This window comes from Asterias amurensis, chromosome 19 (genome assembly GCF_032118995.1).
Source record: "Asterias amurensis chromosome 19, ASM3211899v1".
Classification (NCBI taxonomy): domain Eukaryota; kingdom Metazoa; phylum Echinodermata; class Asteroidea; order Forcipulatida; family Asteriidae; genus Asterias; species Asterias amurensis.
Window position 1 is genome coordinate 15,477,360 of NC_092666.1, and position 18,902 is coordinate 15,496,261.

General features: G+C 39.0%; 2 protein-coding genes across 3 annotated transcripts; one reads left to right on the forward strand and one right to left on the reverse strand.

Moving 5' to 3' along the window:
• Window positions 1-201: 201 nt before the first annotated feature.
• Window positions 202-10,677, reverse strand: LOC139951444 (uncharacterized). Of its 2 annotated transcripts, none has more exons than XM_071950349.1 (10): window positions 10,529-10,666; window positions 8,363-8,574; window positions 6,572-6,785; window positions 5,485-5,618; window positions 4,496-4,991; window positions 3,927-4,125; window positions 2,940-3,112; window positions 2,401-2,508; window positions 1,830-2,019; window positions 202-1,220 (listed from the first exon to the last, which is right to left on the reverse strand). In XM_071950349.1, exons 2-10 carry the CDS (start codon window positions 8,570-8,572, stop codon window positions 1,124-1,126), a joined length of 1,821 nt encoding a protein of 606 aa, XP_071806450.1. In that variant the 5' UTR covers window positions 8,573-8,574; window positions 10,529-10,666; the 3' UTR covers window positions 202-1,123. The 2 variants fall into 2 exon arrangements, with proteins under 2 accessions (XP_071806450.1, XP_071806449.1); XM_071950348.1 differs by having other exon boundaries at window positions 203-1,220; window positions 10,541-10,677.
• Window positions 10,678-15,486: 4,809 nt separating this feature from the next.
• Window positions 15,487-18,673, forward strand: LOC139951356 (uncharacterized). The gene is made up of 4 exons (XM_071950213.1): window positions 15,487-15,588; window positions 16,115-16,169; window positions 16,872-16,981; window positions 18,039-18,673. The coding sequence occupies exons 1-4, from the start codon at window positions 15,540-15,542 to the stop codon at window positions 18,152-18,154; spliced, it is 330 nt and encodes a 109-aa protein (XP_071806314.1). The 5' UTR covers window positions 15,487-15,539; the 3' UTR covers window positions 18,155-18,673.
• Window positions 18,674-18,902: the final 229 nt, after the last annotated feature.

The following is an 18,902-nucleotide window of genomic DNA, read 5'->3' on the forward strand; positions in this document are numbered from 1 at the left end:
AAGCACTAGAAGAAACACACATTGAGCGCTTTGATACAACCCAAGGGGTGTGATAAAGCACTAGAAGAAACACACATTGAGCGCTTTGATACAACCCAAGGGATGTGATAAAGCACTAGAAGAAACACACATTGAGCGCTTTGATACAACCCAAGGGGTGTGATAAAGCACTAGAAGAAACACACATTGAGCGCTTTGATACAACCCAAGGGGTGTGATAAAGCACTAGAAGAAACACACATTGAGCGCTTTGATACAACCCAAGGGGTGTGATAAAGCACTAGAAGAAACACACATTGAGCGCTTTGATACAACCCAAGGGGTGTGATAAAGCACTAGAAGAAACACACATTGAGCGCTTTGATACAACCCAAGGGGTGTGATAAAGCGCTATAATAAGAAACCAGTATTGTTATTATTTATGGCTCAGCCATAAGAACTTGTGCCATAAGTGACAATACTCAGCTAACATCAATTTTTAGTTGCTAGTCAGATGGACCAGTGAGCTTGTCTTTTCACTTGTCCAACAGAATTTTCCCTTGTCCATATTTTAAGGTTTTATTTTAAAAATTATCATGGCTTTTGACTTGCAGGATTTGCCCTTAACTTTTTTAGTGACTTTAGCTTGCCATTTTCGCGAGTCCGCCAGCTTTTTTATAAGTTCAATGTTTAATGAAATGAGGATGATTTTCAACATTGAACTAGCCAGCCGGACCGCCTGGAGTAAACTTGAACTGGTCATTAGGTATTTAAACTAGAGATAGGCCAGTGGACCACTGCTATAGCTAAGGGAGAATGCTGATAAGAGACGGGTTTGCCTAGGGGTGTGATCAAGCGCTATATAAGAAACCAGAAACTATATTATTATTTATGGCTCAGCCATAAGAGAACTTAAGCTTTGTATGCAAGATTTCTTGGCAACTACTCAGCTCATTCAAGTGTAGTGGGTTACCTTGGTGATGGTTGTTTAAGACACAGTCAGAACTGAGCGATGAACGGAGGATGCAGCAGAGATGACATGACTTGAGCTTCTTGGTGATGGTTGTTTAAGACAGTCAGGACAGAGCGATGAACGGAGGAAGCAGCACAGATGCCATGACTTGAGCTTCTTGGTGATGGTTGTTTAAGACACAGTCAGAACTGAGCGATGAACGGAGGATGCAGCAGAGATGACATGACTTGAGCTTCTTGGAAGCTGGTGAGATTCGGTCAATAGAGGGCTGCATTGGATATAATATCAAAGATCAAACATTAAAATGGTTGTGTCAACATGATCAAAGCAGACCTCTGGCTGTACATGGAATTATAAACTCTCAACCAGTTACTGTTTTCCTGGCTGTACATGGAATTATGAACTCTCAACCAGTTACTGTTTTCATAAACAATTATTTTTTGTTAACATTATATTTAAAGCACTTGTATACTGATTTAGGTTGGAAAGAATCCATTACAAATAAAACTAGTTGTTGTTGTTGTTATCATTATGATGAAGAATTTCAGAAATAAAAATTTACTATGTTACCTGTGGGAAAACAAAACAAAAAACTAAAGGATAACATTCTTAATACACATAGGGAAAAAGTTAAATGGCTCATCAAAGTCTTGTCATCAAAAACGTGTTTTGAAAATATCAGTTTTCAAATTAATCAATGATTCTTATTTCAAAAATGCAAATGCGACAGACAACCAGTTAATTTACTTATATCAACAATTGTATAAATGCTATGGAACTTCTTATTTGAAAGCAAAAAGAAAGGCAAACTCAAACACCTCGTTTTCATTTCTACAAACATTGATGTCAAGATTTGATTGTTCTGATTCTGATGTACCTTGGGAATGGTTTAGTCTCCTCAGAAGAGACTTTGAAGGTGTCATCGATACTGAAGACATCTTGGTCTTGTTCCTTGAGGTCTACCCTGTTCAATGAGTCAGGATCACTAGATGTCACCAGATCAGATACCCCTTGTTGACCATCCATAGTGAAGAGCCTTGTATTGCTTGAGGGACCTGAAGTGACTGCTACAAACAAACAAAATAAATATAAAAATCACAGTCGGACACTTTTGGTTACCTTTTAAACAGATGCAAATAATAGTTAATGGCCTGACGTTTCAACCCTTGCAGAGTCTTTCGGTTAGGGTTAAAGAATATAACTTGTTTTTCCCCTACCACAGATGTGTTTTAAGCACTGTATACTCACTACTTTCCAGAGTTCTGTGAAAAACAAAATCCACAGAAAGAAATACTCGATGAGATTCGAACCCACAACCTTTGCATTGCTAGAGCAGATGTCTTACCACTAGACCACTGAGCTAGCCAGGTGGCTAGAGGTAGTTTGAATCCTTACGATTTAATAGGTTCTGGGTTCGAATCAAACCCAACTTTTTTCAACATGGTTACCTTTTGCTGAGCTGTCAACTTGGTAGTTAGTCAGGTGTAGAATGCTGGACTTGGGTGCTTTACGTTTGCGGCTTCCAGCTACAGGCATTTTTCCGACAGAATGATCTCCTAAAATGAATAAAATTGAAATAAAACAGCTGACTGTTTTTTTTTTAAATCAAACAGTTTGGAAACCAGTCTCACAAATTCCAGACTACACTTCCGCCTCTTGAAGCCTGGTATAACACAATCAACCAATCAACCAATCAACCAATCAATCAATCAATCAATCAATCAATCAATCAATCAATCAATCAATCAATCAATCAATCAATCAATCAATCAATCAATCAATCAATCAATCAACCAATCAATCAATCAATCAATCAGTCAATCACAACATTTATATAGCTCAAAAATAACACACAAAAAAGTTACATGAAAATAATTACATTTGTTGAAAAAGATAATATTTGAGCAGTTTCTTAAAAATATATGACATAACAAACAGTTGATATTTCTGAGGCACAGTTCCATCAAGATCAAAGCACAATGCTTACCCTTAGAGTTGTGTTTATGAGACGTGTTCCCTTCTTTCTTGACGAAGGTTGAATTCTTGTAAAGGAACGTTGACTTCTTATGATGTTGAGATTTACCCTGAGGTTTAAACTGAGCTGGCGAGTACTGGGGCAATGAAGCAAGGCGAGCTTCCACATCAATCTCACCGTAGTCACTGAACAAATATAAATACAGGTACATGAGCTTTAGAATCATACACAGTAACCCGGACACAATTAGACCTTTCACACAAATTATGTCAAATTGCACTGTAGAGTGCACTTTATCACTACTGGTTGTTAAAATAAAACTTTTAAAAAACCATTGTTGGAAATTGTCAGCGATATCTTTTTAAACATTTCAAGAACTAGAATCATTATGCAACATTTTAGCTAAATAAGTGCAAAAATGTTACATGCACTCATGCATGTAGGGTCAGGAAAGTTACATACAAAGAGCATTGGTTCTATGCTATTACATGCACTCAGGCATGTAAGGTCAGGAAAATTACATACAAAGAGCGTTGGTTCTATGCTATGTGCATGTGTGCATGCGGTAAATCAGTCAGACGAGGCAGTGTCATGACCGAGCGGTTAAGAGCTCCGGATTCAAGCACTGGTGTTTGATCAGCAGGGTGTGGGTTCGGATCCTGGTAGTGACACTTGCTACATAAACTTGGGGAGGTAGTGCTTTCTGCTCTACCGGCCAGGCTTCGAATTGATGATACCCAATTCTACATTCGTATGAACTGTGAAAGGGGTAACCCTGTTTCAGCCCTAGGAGTAGGTGGCAACGGTCTCTGGAAAAAATAATTGTAGCCCACACCTTGAAGTGGCCTTCGGGCCTTGTGTGTCAGGCGACTTGCATACAAAAAAAAAAAAAAAAATGAAGGAAAAAAAAGAGCGAATGTAATGGCCTGCAGAGGGTATGTAATGTGATCCCTGCATTCCTTGCCTTCAAACTACAAGAATCATTCAAAATCAACTCACAAATCCGCCGAGCTGGACAGGGACCCGCATCCACTGACGGTCCTTTTGCGAGACTTTCTCCTGCTTGCTCGTTTTGGTTTGTCTGGGCTGGGTTTAAACACGACGTCATCACCATCACTCAGGCTACTTCCATCAATTTGCTTCCAGGTTTTCTTGCAGTTGAATGGTCTTTCTGGCCTCTGAAGAGACTCTAACATTCCTGAAATGACATCAAAGCATACAGGGATGTGACCGGACTAACTTCTAGATATGAACACTCTCAGCGAATATAGAGTTTTTAGATCACATTTTTTTTTTTTAATATGAAGTGGTTCAATGCCAAATGAACAGGGCCAAATTTCATAAAGCATTGCTTAAAAGCACAGAAAACTCTTGCTTATCAAAAATAGGTTACCAGCCAAAAGTACACACATTTACCATTGCTGTGGCTGGTACCCCACCACAATTTCTTGCTTAGCAAAGGCGTTTGCAAAGCAAAGCAAACTTTCTAGCTTAGCAAATGCATTCACTAAGCAGAATTTTCTATTAAACAGCTTAATGACATTGGGCTCTGTATGTCTGTTACCTACCTTCCATGACGAACTCCCTGTAGAGACGTCCTTTACAAGATCGAGCTGAAGTTCGTCTAGTACCCTGTTCCTCCACCCAATCTCCTCCATCACTACTAGGTAGATCCATCATATCCTCAGAAGACTGAACCTCCTCGGCACCAGACTGCATCTCGCCTTTATGTTCCTTACACTCATTTCCTGATTGCAGTGCTCGACTCAAAACCGTAAATTCTTGTTTGAGTTCTTGGTCTTGAATGGCAGACAATCTTCCAGGGGATTTCTCCATCTGTTCCTTATTCCTGATCGTAACTCTTGAGTCGTTGTTGTTTATCTCTTGTGGGTCAAAATTAAATCTTTCATGATTTTTTCTCTGCAACTCTGTTTTTGAAGTCAACATATTATTGTCTGTTTGACTGGTCTGGAACCCTGACTCTGGCTGATGGGTACATACGGTTTGATGGGATAGAGTGGGTGGATCAGGTGAGTATTTCAGGTCCAGTCTATCTGAGCACATCTGTTAAAGCAAGTTAAGAACCAGTGGTTAGACTACATGACTTGTAATAATACAGTTGTTAGTTTGAATTCTACCAAGCTGACTGCTGATTTTACTAGAATAAGTTTTGTCGTCTGAGTAACTTAATCACAATTCATAAATACCTCAGACTGTTTCGCTTTTCCTATTGGTGGAAAGCGCGTAACGTGGGGGTGTTTAAGCGGTTGATAACGACCAGCTGGAGCTGTTCAAAACCAGTTGTTTTTGGATACGTTTAGATGCATACTATATAAGTGCATGAATGCATATCCGAAAACTGTCTCAGTCATAAAAATGCAACACGCGTACAGAGCTCAAGGACGTCAGAAAACGTATAAGCTGAACAGAGTTTCATAATTTATTACGCCTTTTAACCAAAAGGCATTTATGAAGATCATCTAAACAAACAACAAAAATAAAGTGATACTTCCGGGGGTTAAGATCTCTGGGAACAAGGTTGTGGCTAGTCCATTACCTCAGCAAATTCAAAGAGTCTTGATTTGGGGGACAGCGGAGTTCCTGGGCTGAGAGTATTAGAGGTTGTTGATTTGCTCATTGATTGTTCACCAGCAAGAAGCAGCATGCTCAAACCACCCATATCACTAGGATCTGTAATATACAAACAACAAATAGGTCGTTCAGGCACAGTACTAAAGTCGGTTTAACTCGTGGTTCAACCCGATCGAGTTCAACTCTGTGTGTCTGAACGGTTGTAAAGTTAGTCCGAATCGAGTTCAACCCACAAAAGATAAACCGTCCAGGGAGGGGTTTATCTTTAGACCGCTTCGGGTTTATCTTTTAACACTGTGTGTGGACAGAATATAAAAAAAACACATCCGGTTTAACTCACAACAGACGACACATTTGACCTCCGTAATCAAAAGACCGCTTCGGGTTTATCTTTTAACACTGTGTGTGGACAGAATAAAAAAGACCACATCAGGTTTAACTCACAACAGGCTACCAAAATCTCATCCAGGATACTATACATTCTTGGTTACTAGCCCTGCTGACTACCATGAAAATACACTTAGTTTCAACCCCTGCCAGTCACAAAGTAGTCCTGCTGGATGAGTTCTATTAAAAAGCACCCCTATTTTATATGAAATATGAATGAAGTGACAAACCAGACAGACCAGTGAAGTGACAAGTAAACTAGTCCTGCGGGCCAGTCACTGAAAAGGTTAGGGGCAAGAAAAAGGTCTGAAATGTTTGGTGGTACATGTATATGATAGTATTTTAACCTTTCGGTTACCCCTGGAGAATAGATTTTAAGGAGCTTATTGGGACAGTTTCCCGAGCACTGGAGAGGTAAAAAAAAAAAGAAAAAAAAAAGCAAGATCTATACCATGGTATAAAAAAACAATTGCTGCAAGCTGCGATGGGGTCCATGGGCTTTGTACACCCAGCGAGTGCATAATGGCAACCCTGGCTTCGCTGCAGGTGTTTGTAACATGAACTTTATCGTTAACTGGTACAGTCTTGTACAAGCGTACAGTGTGCTGAGATAATTGCATGTGGTGCACTTAGGAACTATAAATGATAAGATTAGATAAACATACCGGCGAGCTTGCCTGGTGAGATTCGGCTAGAAGAAAGCAGATTAGTTTGTTTTAATGAGTTGTTTTGAGGCCAGACTCCGAGGGTTTGGTTCGGTAGATGCCCACAAGATGACTTGGTCCTTGTCTTCATGGTTGGACTGCTAGACTTGACACTTTGTTTATTGGAACCACACCATTTATAGTCTGGATGGGCCTTCATGAATGCCACCTTGCACTGCAACAAAATAAAACAAGAACGCTAACTGTTAAAGGAATTCAGGAAAATGTAAGAAAGGTTTTTTGACATGAACAGAAGTATTAGCACCTATACTGCCCACCAATTTGATTTCATCCACTGTGGTTTTGAATGGTGGATAAACTATGATAGCTTGCTAAATGATATCATGTGGTGAATGCATATATACACAGTATACAGTCAACCCTCCTACTGTCAGACCATTCTGATTATCCACTGTGGTTCCGAATAGATGGTGAATGCATCTACACAGTACACAGTCAACCCTCCTACTGTCTGACCAGTCTGATCATCCACTGTGGTTCCGAATAGATGGTGAATGCATCTACACAGTACACAGTCAACCCTCCTACTGTCTGACCATTCTGATCATCCACTGTGGTTCCGAATAGATGGTGAATGCATCTACACAGTATACAGTCAACCCTCCTACTGTCTGACCATTCTGATTATCCACTGTGGTTCCGAATAGATGGTGAATGCATCTACACAGTACACAGTCAACCCTCCTACTGTCTGACCATTCTGATTATCCACTGTGGTTCCGAATAGATGGTGAATGCATCTACACAGTATACAGTCAACCCTCCTACTGTCTGACCATTCTGATTATCCACTGTGGTTCCGAATAGATGGTGAATGCATCTAACACAGTACACAGTCAACCCTCCTACTGTCTGACCATTCTGATTATCCACTGTGGTTCCGAATAGACGGTAAATGCATCTACACAGTACACAGTCAACCCTCCTACTGTCTGACTATTCTGATTATCCACTGTGGTTCCGAATAGATGGTGAATGCATCTACACAGTACACAGTCAACCCTCCTACTGTCTGACCATTCTGATCATCCACTGTGGTTCCGAATAGATGGTGAGTGCATCTACACAGTACACAGTCAACCCTCCTACTGTCTGACCATTCTGATTATCCACTGTGGTTCCAAATAGATGGTGAATGCATCTACACAGTTCACAGTCAACCCTCTTACTGTCTGACCATTCTGATTATCCACTGTGGTTCCGAATAGACGGTAAATGCATCTACACAGTACACAGTCAACCCTCCTACTGTCTGACCATTCTGATTATCCACTGTGGTTCCGATAAATGGTGAATGCATCTACACAGTACACAGTCAACCCTCCTACTGTCTGACCATTCTGATTATCCACTGTGGTTCCGAATAGACGGTAAATGCATCTACACAGTACACAGTCAACCCTCCTACTGTCTGACCATTCTGATTATCCACTGTGGTTCCGAATAGACGGTCCAATCAATATCATCCAATGTGGTTCTAAATAACAGATACACTATGCCAGCCCAAGCATTAGCATCTATAGCCCCTTTCACAAGAGAGAACATTAGCAAGGGTCCATTGCTACATTGTAGCGTTTTTGTAAAATTTTACAAAATGTTCCTTGTGTGAAAGGACGACTAACTGTCCAAGTAGAAACACTTTCAAACATTGCTACATTTCACAACCATGCTAACATAAAGCAAGGGACCCCAGTTAAGTTTCTGTCATGTGAATAGCACTTTTGATTTTACCTCTCTTGCAAGTTGCAAGTATTTGGATTTCTCATCCCAGTCTAGCACTGCCCACATATCAGCCAGCATCTTAGTGCAGGCTCGGTTGTCAAGCCATGGATGGCCGTTCTTTACAACGCTCCGATGTCGTTTACAAAACAACAAGAAGGCATTCATTGGTCGTCTCAATGTTGAGTCTGCCCCATCTGGGTTGGTTCCTGGAGACTCCATGACTGCAGACACAGGGAGGAAAAGGAAAGGTAGAAATAAGAAGGGCCTGTAGAGCTGCTAAAGCAGCAAATACTGCTTAACAAATTTCTGCTAAGCATAAATGAGCAGGATACCAGTCTACACATGTCAAATTTTATTTTAACTGATAACCAAGGTTTAAAGCAATCTCACAACATCGGTAAACAGTATTGTCCAAAGGCCCACACTTTGTGTATCACAACTATAAAATAACAAACCTGTGAAAATTTAGGCTCTATTGGTCATCAGATCCGAGTCGGGAGAAAATAACAGAAAAACCCACCCTTGTTTCCGCAAGTTTCGCCGTGTCATGACATGTGTTTAAAATAAATCCGTTATTCTCGATATTGAGAATTGATAATTGTTTTAATGTTTTCTCAAAAAAGTAAAGCATTTCATGGAATAATATTTCAAGAGAAGTCTTTCACCATTACCTTCTGTAAACCCAGTAAGTTATTTGTAATTCTGTGAACTTTTAATTTTTGTTCTGTTCAGAAGGTGTCCACTGGCTTTAAAGCATAACTAAGCCGGGCTTAGTTACATGTGCCAGTTACATGTGCCTCATGGAGCTATAAAAAGGATTTACTTTCTCTCCTCATAAGTAGCTATATATGCTAAGTAGCCAGCAGGGCCAGTGGTAAGACAATAATGGATGGCCACCAGAAAACTTGGTGGCCAAGTAACTTGGTGAGAGTTTGTTTTTCCATTGACAGTCACATGACTGATTGGATTATGTTGACACACCCCTTTAAAAAGTTGTTTGTACCAACATGAATCAGCTGTTAGGGGGAAATATTTCACACACAATTTTGTTTTAATAATATAGTATGAATTTCATTATCAGTAGGTCAAAGTTTTCAAATTCAGAATAAAATGTTAAACAATGGTATTTTTTACCCTTATCAATCCTGAATAAATACATTTAAAACCAACATTTACAGCTTGATAAGTTGCAGTTAAGATTAGAAATATTAATTAATCCATCATCAATTAACTTGAGTTGAGTTTTAAATAAAGTTCATAAAAAAAAGTTCACAATCAGGAACTAGCCTTTACAGTTATTATGATTTTTAACTTAGTCAACACTCTAGGCCCATATTCCATAGATACTTTTCTATTTTTTTTAAGAAGAAAAAAATATCTTGACTTGTGAAAAATTGGTGGGGTGCTCCATATTTAACTTGAGGGAATGAAAGATAAATAAAATGTTTGATGTCAAATTTTAATTTAGTGGATACAAAATCAAATCTTTATTATGTTCACACTTAATAATTAATTCCACTTTTGGCTTTATTTAATTAAAATGTTGCTCACAATGCCAATGGTAATGGTAGACTGAGACTGAGCGTCTATGTTTTGCCGGCCGATATTTTCTCATTTAATTGCCAATTTAGTGTGAAATTGTTATTTAATTATGGCAAAGTTACATTTACTATTTATACCCTATGATTATGAATGATGATATGACCTATCAAAGTATCAAAATACATTTTCATTTCATTTTCTATGCCAGCAAACATGAAAAGACACATGTATTAAAAAATTGCACATCAAAGATTTACAAGAACAAGCAATACAATACAATGGTTATATAAATAAGATTATAAATATGTAATTGTAAAAACACTAACATTAATTAGTTACTGAGAATTCTAGCCTGCAGATATTTGTATACACAAATTTATAAACCAAGACATGTAGGCATACAGCGTATAATTGACTGAGGAAGAAGAAAACCAAAAATATCCAATCACTATGTAAATAGTTTTGATAATAAACAAACACAATGTACAGTCACAGTCCAGACAACACACATGAACAGAGGAGCTGCAAGCAAGGGCCAAGAGTGTGACATTTTCTATTTCGTCGTCATCTGCAAACAACAATCTGTCACAACAAACTGTCAGATAAAACCAGAAAAACAAAACAAGCACCTACCACTTCACTTACTTATCATGTGACAGGCATATGTTTTGCAATTAATAATGACGTTCTGTAACAAAATATACCAAAATGTGTCAGTCAGTAACGAAGATGAAACACATTTTCTTCACCAGGTCAGTCATTTGCCTTAGCTTTCGCGTCGCTCTCGAAAGGTCAACTTTTCACGTGTGTTTGTGTAGTTAGGAACTACGCGTCTAGAGGCCAGACTATAACACCTGAATACGCAGCACCAGACTAAAGTTAGTCTTCTTTCGTGCTTTTCCCGGGTAGAGTTTGAAGTGAGACATTGGCGTGCGGTATTAATTTAACTGAAAAGTTGAACAGGAACGGACGTACCAGTTTAACTCCTTCTATTGTATCTGCTTCAACAACTCACTGTGTATTCTAAGCCCAGTGACGAAATCGTGGCCCCTCCTTCTTCTCGCACTGGAAATGGAGCCAACTAGACCTATGCCTAAATACGGGTTAAACTACCCATTCTGTAATTGTACACCTACTTTAGTCATTTTTCTTAAGGCATAAATGAATGTAATTTCAACTGCAAACTCAATGTTCGCCAAACATCCTCTTCTCTAAAGCGAATCACTCATTTTCAAGCATAGAACGCTTTCTCAACTTCCAGGCCATAGACTTCTCACTTCTGCACACTTCAAAAATAGGTGTTTCCCTGATACCTAATCATTATGAATACTTGGCGCGTGCACTCAAACTTGGGTCCACTCGAAACATTTCTCGACAAATCGATCTTATCAATGCGTCTGGCGGAACTAGGCCATAAAACAAAGGTGAGAAAGTTACCATCTGCCGAATGCAGTTTTCTTATAATGTGAGATAATAAAGTGCTTTTGCATTAACAAGATGGACTTTGGGCTCATAGCGTTTGTATGGCATTGTGACTTTTTTTTCTTCTCTCTTTTCTTTTCTAAAGCCCCCCCCCCCCCCCCCCGACAAGAATAATGGATTGGCAACCAAAGACAGAGAAAAGGGAAATAACAGACAAAGAAGAAGATGAGGAGATGACATCAGGGCATTATGGAGATGGACCAAAACTGCAAGAAATAGAAATAAATGGCATTTACACGAGGAGGGCATACATCTTACACTGGAAAAGGAAAAGAGGTAGACAGAGAAGAAGATGGAGAGATGACATCAGGGTATTATGGCAGAACAACATGGACCAGAACTGCAAGAAATAGAAATGAATGGCATTTACACGAGGAGGGCATACATCTTACACTGGAAAAGGAAAAGAGGTAGACAGAGAAGAAGATGGAGAGATGACATCAGGGTTTATGAAGGAACAACATGGACCAGAACTGCAAGAAATAGAAATGAATGGCATTTACACGAGGAGGGCATACATCTTACACTGGAAAAGGAAAAGAGGTAGACAGAGAAGAAGATGGAGAGATGACATCAGGGTATTATGCAGGAACAACATGGACCAGAACTGCAAGAAATAGAAATAAATGGCATTTACACGAGGAGGGCATACATCTTACACTGGAAAAGGAAAAGAGGTAGACAGCGAAGAAGATGGAGAGATGACATCAGGGTATTATGCAGGAACAACATGGACCAGAACTGCAAGAAATAGAAATGAATGGTGTTTACATGAGGAGGGCTATACATCTTACACTGGAAAAGGAAAAGAGGTAGACAGAGAAGAAGATGGAGAGATGACATCAGGGTATTATGCAGGAACAACATGGACCAGAACTGCAAGAAATAGAAATAAATGGCATTTACACGAGGAGGGCATACATCTTACACTGGAAAAGGAAAAGAGGTAGACAGCGAAGAAGATGGAGAGATGACATCAGGGTATTATGGAGGAACAACATGGACCAAACCTGCAAGAAATAGTAACGAATGACGTTTAAATGAGGAGGGCTACATCTTACACTGGAAAAGGAAAAGAGGTAGACAGCGAAGAAGATGGAGAGATGACATCAGGGTATTATGGAGGAACAACATGGACCAGAACTGCAAGAAATAGAAATGAATGGTGTCTACATGAGGAGGGCTATACATCTTACACTGGAAAATGAAAAGAGGTAGACAGCGAAGAAGATGGAGAGATGACATCAGGGTATTATGGAGGAACAACATGGACCAGAACTGCAAGAAATAGAAATGAATGGTGTCTACATGAGGAGGGCTATACATCTTACACTGGAAAATGAAAAGAGGTAGACAGCGAAGAAGATGGAGAGATGACATCAGGGTATTATGGAGGAACAACATGGACCAGAACTGCAAGAAATAGAAATGAATGGTGTCTACATGAGGAGGGCTATACATCTTACACTGGAAAATGAAAAGAGGTAGACAGCGAAGAAGATGGAGAGATGACATCAGGGTATTATGGAGGAACAACATGGACCAGAACTGCAAGAAATAGAAATGAATGGTGTCTACATGAGGAGGGCTATACATCTTACACTGGAAAATGAAAAGAGGTAGACAGCGAAGAAGATGGAGAGATGACATCAGGGTATTATGCAGGAACAACATGGACCAGAACTACAAGAAATAGAAATAAATGGCATTTACATGAGGAGGGCTACATCTTACACTGGAAAAGGAAAAGAGGTAGACAGCGAAGAAGATGGAAAGATGACATCAGGGTATTATGGAGGAACAACATGGACCAGAACTGCAAGAAATAGAAATGAATGGTGTCTACATGAGGAGGGCTACATCTTACACTGGAAAAGGAAAAGAGGTAGACAGCGAAGAAGATGGAGAGATGACATCAGGGTATTATGGAGGAACAACATGGACCAGAACTGCAAGAAATAGAAATGAATGGTGTCTACATGAGGAGGGCTATACATCTTACACTGGAAAATGAAAAGAGGTAGACAGCGAAGAAGATGGAGAGATGACATCAGGGTATTATGGAGGAACAACATGGACCAGAACTGCAAGAAATAGAAATGAATGGTGTCTACATGAGGAGGGCTATACATCTTACACTGGAAAATGAAAAGAGGTAGACAGCGAAGAAGATGGAGAGATGACATCAGGGTATTATGCAGGAACAACATGGACCAGAACTGCAAGAAATAGAAATGAATGGTGTCTACATGAGGAGGGCTATACATCTTACACTGGAAAATGAAAAGAGGTAGACAGCGAAGAAGATGGAGAGATGACATCAGGGTATTATGGAGGAACAACATGGACCAGAACTGCAAGAAATAGAAATGAATGGTGTCTACATGAGGAGGGCTATACATCTTACACTGGAAAAGGAAAAGAGGTAGACAGCGAAGAAGATGGAGAGATGACATCAGGGTATTATGCAGGAACAACATGGACCAGAACTACAAGAAATAGAAATAAATGGCATTTACATGAGGAGGGCTACATCTTACACTGGAAAAGGAAAAGAGGTAGACAGCGAAGAAGATGGAGAGATGACATCAGGGTATTATGGAGGAACAACATGGACCAGAACTGCAAGAAATAGAAATGAATGGCATTTACAAGAGGATGGCTACATCTTACACTGGAAAAGGAAAAGAGGTAGACAGAGAAGAAGAGGGAGAGATGACATCAGGGTATTATGCAGGAACAACATGGACCAGAACTGCAAGAAATAGAAATGAATGGCATTTACAAGAGGATGGCTACATCTTACACTGGAAAAGGAAAAGAGGTAGACAGAGAAGAAGAGGGAGAGATGACATCAGGGTATTATGCAGGAACAACATGGACCAGAACTGCAAGAAATAGAAATAAATGGCATTTACATGAGGAGGGCTACATCTTACACTGGAAAAGGAAAAGAGGTAGACAGAGAAGAAGATGGAGAGATGACATAAGGGTTTATGAAGGAACAACATGGACCAGAACTGCAAGAAATAGAAATGAATGGTGTCTACATGAGGAGGGCTACATCTTACACTGGAAAAGGAAAAGAGGTAGACAGCGAAGAAGATGGAGAGATGACATCAGGGTATTATGCAGGAACAACATGGACCAGAACTGCAAGAAATAGAAATGAATGGCATTTACACGAGGAGGGCATACATCTTACACTGGAAAAGGAAAAGAGGTAGACAGCGAAGAAGATGGAGAGATGACATCAGGGTATTATGGAGGAACAACATGGACCAGAACTGCAAGAAATAGAAATGAATGGTGTCTACATGAGGAGGGCTACATCTTACACTGGAAAATGAAAAGAGGTAGACAGAGAAGAAGAGGGAGAGATGACATCAGGGTATTATGCAGGAACAACATGGATCAGAACTGCAAGAAATAGAAATGAATGGCATTTACACGAGGAGGGCATACATCTTACACTGGAAAAGGAAAAGAGGTAGACAGAGAAGAAGAGGGAGAGATGACATCAGGGTATTATGCAGGAACAACATGGACCAGAACTGCAAGAAATAGAAATGAATGGTGTCTACATGAGGAGGGCATACATCTTACACTGGAAAAGGAAAAGAGGTAGACAGAGAAGAAGAGGGAGAGATGACATCAGGGTATTATGGAGGAACAACATGGACCAGAACTGCAAGATATTGAAATGAATGGCATTTACAAGAGGATGGCTACATCTTACACTGGAAAAGGAAAAGAGGTAGACAGAGAAGAAGATGGAGAGATGACATCAGGGTTTATGAAGGAACAACATGGACCAGAACTACAAGAAATTGAAATGAATGGCATTTACAAGAGGATGGCTACATCTTACACTGGATGAACACAGCCTATGCACATATGATGATGATAAATAAAGCCACCCCGCCTATTAGTTTTTAACCAACGCACTTTACAAACAAAATGTCGTTCTGATTAATTAACTAGGAAGGTACAATTATTGATCTGATTAAACTAACTTGATGACGCAAATTCAGACGGTTATTGACACTTACTGCACATAATGTTTACTCTGTAAAAACTGATAACCGATATTAAAAATGATTTATAAAAGAACAACATATTGTAGTATTTCATTTTGGACCCAAAACAACCCACCAACAATATGAACCGTGTTCTACTTGCTGTATTGGTCTTTGCTGTGGTTTGCCAGGGTAAGTTTCTAGTTTGTAGGAACACGTACGTTTGGATCCCTTCATTTTAACCATCATGAACATTAATGTTCAATTTATTTAGCAAGTAACTGTTTCAGTGTGTTTTACACACCGAATGTTTCCCACAGGTAACGAGTGCTGTAATTTTCCCTATTCATTTGAAGACAAAAACACACAATAGGCACACTCGGTCGGGATTAGAACCCACGACCTTTGCCTGTATAGCAGTAGACCAACGAACTTGAATCAGCAATGAAAATTAATAGAGGCAGTTTGAATCTTATATTATTGGGACTCGTTAAAAATATTTAACGTGAAACCTCTTTGTCTCAAACTTGAACCGTTGTCTTTATAAGGAATGTTTAAAATGTGGATGTTTTTTAAAGGTTTTTTTTAGCTGCGCATTCATTTTATCAGTATTAAAGCGGGATATGTGCATGTCTTGGCGAATTCCTTTGTAAATTTGCCAAATGTTTGTATTCTTATTATGTTAGATCTTTTATCAACCATTTCCATTTCTCTACAGTTTCTGGTGAACTCAGATCTCGAGATGGTCTGATGAGAGAAGTGCGCCAGGCGCTGTAAGTAGGACCTAATCAAAATCCAAGAAAAACAACTTATTGACAACTCAACGTTGCGATCAGTTTGCTCTGATCTTCTCCGGGGACTTGAAGCACATAACAAAACTCTGTATATGGGAACCCTTTTTGGAGAAATATCTTTTCATCCTGGTCAAAATTCACCATGGCACACAGCCCATAGACCTCTGAAGAAATATTGACCAATACTCTGTGGCACAAGAACAAAATTAAGGTGAATAAAAATGCATCTAGTCGGCAGGAGTCAAATATCCATAACCTTGTTGATGATGTCGGGACTTTTTCTGTCCTTCAATGGTTTCAGAAATAAATTTCATTATTAAAACTAAATTTTACGGACATTAATTTGTCTTTTACGAAAGGAACTGTCCACTTCCTTTTATTCCATTCAATTTCAAGAACCCTTTAAGGGCAGGAAAGGCTCCAACAGAATCTTAAAGGTCTTGGCCTCCTTCAGGAAAGTCACTCATACACTTATTCCTAAGTGGAACTTTCAACTTGCAAAAAGAAAAAAAAATAGAAAAAAGAAAAAAAAAAAACGATCAGACCATAATATACTGATGGAAATAATGAGTTGTCAACCACCTTTTCTTTTCAGACCCATCACTAATCAAAAGAGATTTTCACATCGTGTTACTACAAATCTATAAATATCAATATGCCTAATTTGGTCTCGTCTTATAGGGCTCGCAATGGACGCCATTTCCGAGCAGCCGAAGATCACTATTACTGTGGAGTAGTACTGGAGCAAAATAGAGAGTCAGTATGTGGAGTACTTCCAGGATCAAAAAGAAGTAAGTTGAAGACACTGGATACTATTGGTAATTGTCAAAGACCAGTCTTCTCATTTGGTGTATCCCTTCATGCATAAAAAAACAAACCTGTGTGTGGTATTAATTTGAACTCAACTGGTCGTCGAAGTTGCAAGAGAATAATGTAAGAAAAAACACCCTTGTCGCACAAGTTGTGTGCTTTTAGTTGCTTGATTTCAAGACCTCAGATCTCAGCTGAGGTAGTTCTAACTTTCTTCAGATAAAAGTCTGACATGTCTCATCATCCCTGGAAACAAATTTTCACTGTCACATGTAGCGCCAAAATCAACATAAACTGCTTGCAAAATGTTAGGAAACTTTTTTCAATCAAGTATATTTTTATCATTTATGACTCTGTTTGTATAAAGTTATAAATCAATGCAAAACTGAGGTGTTCCTCTTTAAAATGATACCACATTTGCAATGATGACATGTTGCTGAAATTGGCTACATGAATGACAATGAGGCAAAGTCACAAATCAATGTGCCAAACCGTTATCTGTACTAAACAATCAAGGTAATGATCAATAATCAAACCGGTCAAGTTTCAGAACCATGAATGGTTTACACAAAGATTTGCACCAGTGAGAACACCACACACAATTACCCCCCCCCCCCCCCCATCTCTTGAAAAACACCTTGTTGGGGTATTTGCAAGACTCGTTGCTGAACTTCTTGTCTCAATAAAGATCAGAATTGCTTGAATTACAGTGTCAATTGTTTGTTCATATATATGCAGGTGCTAATTTTGGCACATTTGATTTGTGACTCTGTCTCTTTCTCACTCATCTGGCCAAGTCCAGCATCATGTAATCATTGCAAATGTGGTATCATTTTAAAGAGGAACACTTCAGCTTTGCATTGATATATAACTTAATACGAACAGAGTAATAAGTAATAAAACATAATCTACTTGATTGAAAAAAGTTTCCTAACTTTTTGTGAGCAGTTTATGTTTCCAGGGATGATGAGACATAAGTGAGGCCTTAGTTTGGAATTGGTACCGTACTTTATGGTGTTTCTGGCTTTAACCCAACAGATTTGTTCGTCAGGAAAGAAGCAGCTAGTGAGTTCTTAGAAAGGGGTGTCCAAGGCTTAGGCGAGGAATGCTGTGGAGAAGGTTGTTCCATCGAAGAAATCAGTGAGAGCTGTTAAAATGGTTTCTGCAAACACATGTCGTATTAATTTCCAATACTTAAAGAAAACAAACAACAAGCCTTTGACATGTTCACCAAACTGGTTAGGTTAATATTCGACGTACATTTTACTAACACTTTGTGAGGGTTTAACACGCTCACGAAGTGCTCTTTTTCAACTGCAAACTGATGAGGTCTAAACGTGCATCTTCAGCAGGGATGGTAGGGGAGACTGGCATTAGTATGGACCATCCTACTATAACCCTATTTTACTCTGTCTGTAATTGTTCATGTTTTAACTAAAACATTTTGTAAATCCAATGTAATTTTAACCGTTGTAACCAACTTGAATGTTTTTAATTAACCATGAATAACACAAAATGAATTTCCAGATTGATTATCAATCCGTATGCCCATATTAATACAGTTAGTGTGTGCACCATTGAGATTAGGCTCAGTAATTGTAAGGTTATTGGTCCGGGTGGTCAGTTTGTCAAAGGGAAATAAAAACAGCGTGTAGACTGTGACAGGAATAATAGTTTGTTTCTTCGTTATAGACTTTTTTTTAGATATAATTTTGTTTCTGTTATTACTTGTTTATTAATATAAATTGATTTGCTTTTGTTTGGGGTGATATAAAAGAAAGTGAACATCGGTGGGTTAGCGCAGCAACGCATTGGAGGAGTTGGTTGTTTCTTTGAAAATGAAGGCAAAACTTAAGACATTTGGTCCATCTTTGCACTTAGTTATTTCAATCTTAAAACAAA

Bases quoted from the DNA above. Each gene is read 5' to 3' on its own strand.
- LOC139951444 (XM_071950348.1), bottom strand. The intron at 4,126-4,495 runs GTAGGTAACAGA...ATGTCATTTCAG, and splicing joins CAGGGAGTTCGTCATGGAAG to GAATGTTAGAGTCTCTTCAG. The intron at 2,509-2,939 runs GTAAGCATTGTG...TATTCATTTTAG, and splicing joins TCATAAACACAACTCTAAGG to GAGATCATTCTGTCGGAAAA.
- LOC139951356 (XM_071950213.1), top strand. From the start codon at position 15,540: ATGAACCGTGTTCTACTTGCTGTATTGGTCTTTGCTGTGGTTTGCCAG. The intron at 16,170-16,871 runs GTAAGTAGGACC...CTCGTCTTATAG, and splicing joins AGAGAAGTGCGCCAGGCGCT to GGCTCGCAATGGACGCCATT. The intron at 16,982-18,038 runs GTAAGTTGAAGA...TTAACCCAACAG, and splicing joins ACTTCCAGGATCAAAAAGAA to ATTTGTTCGTCAGGAAAGAA.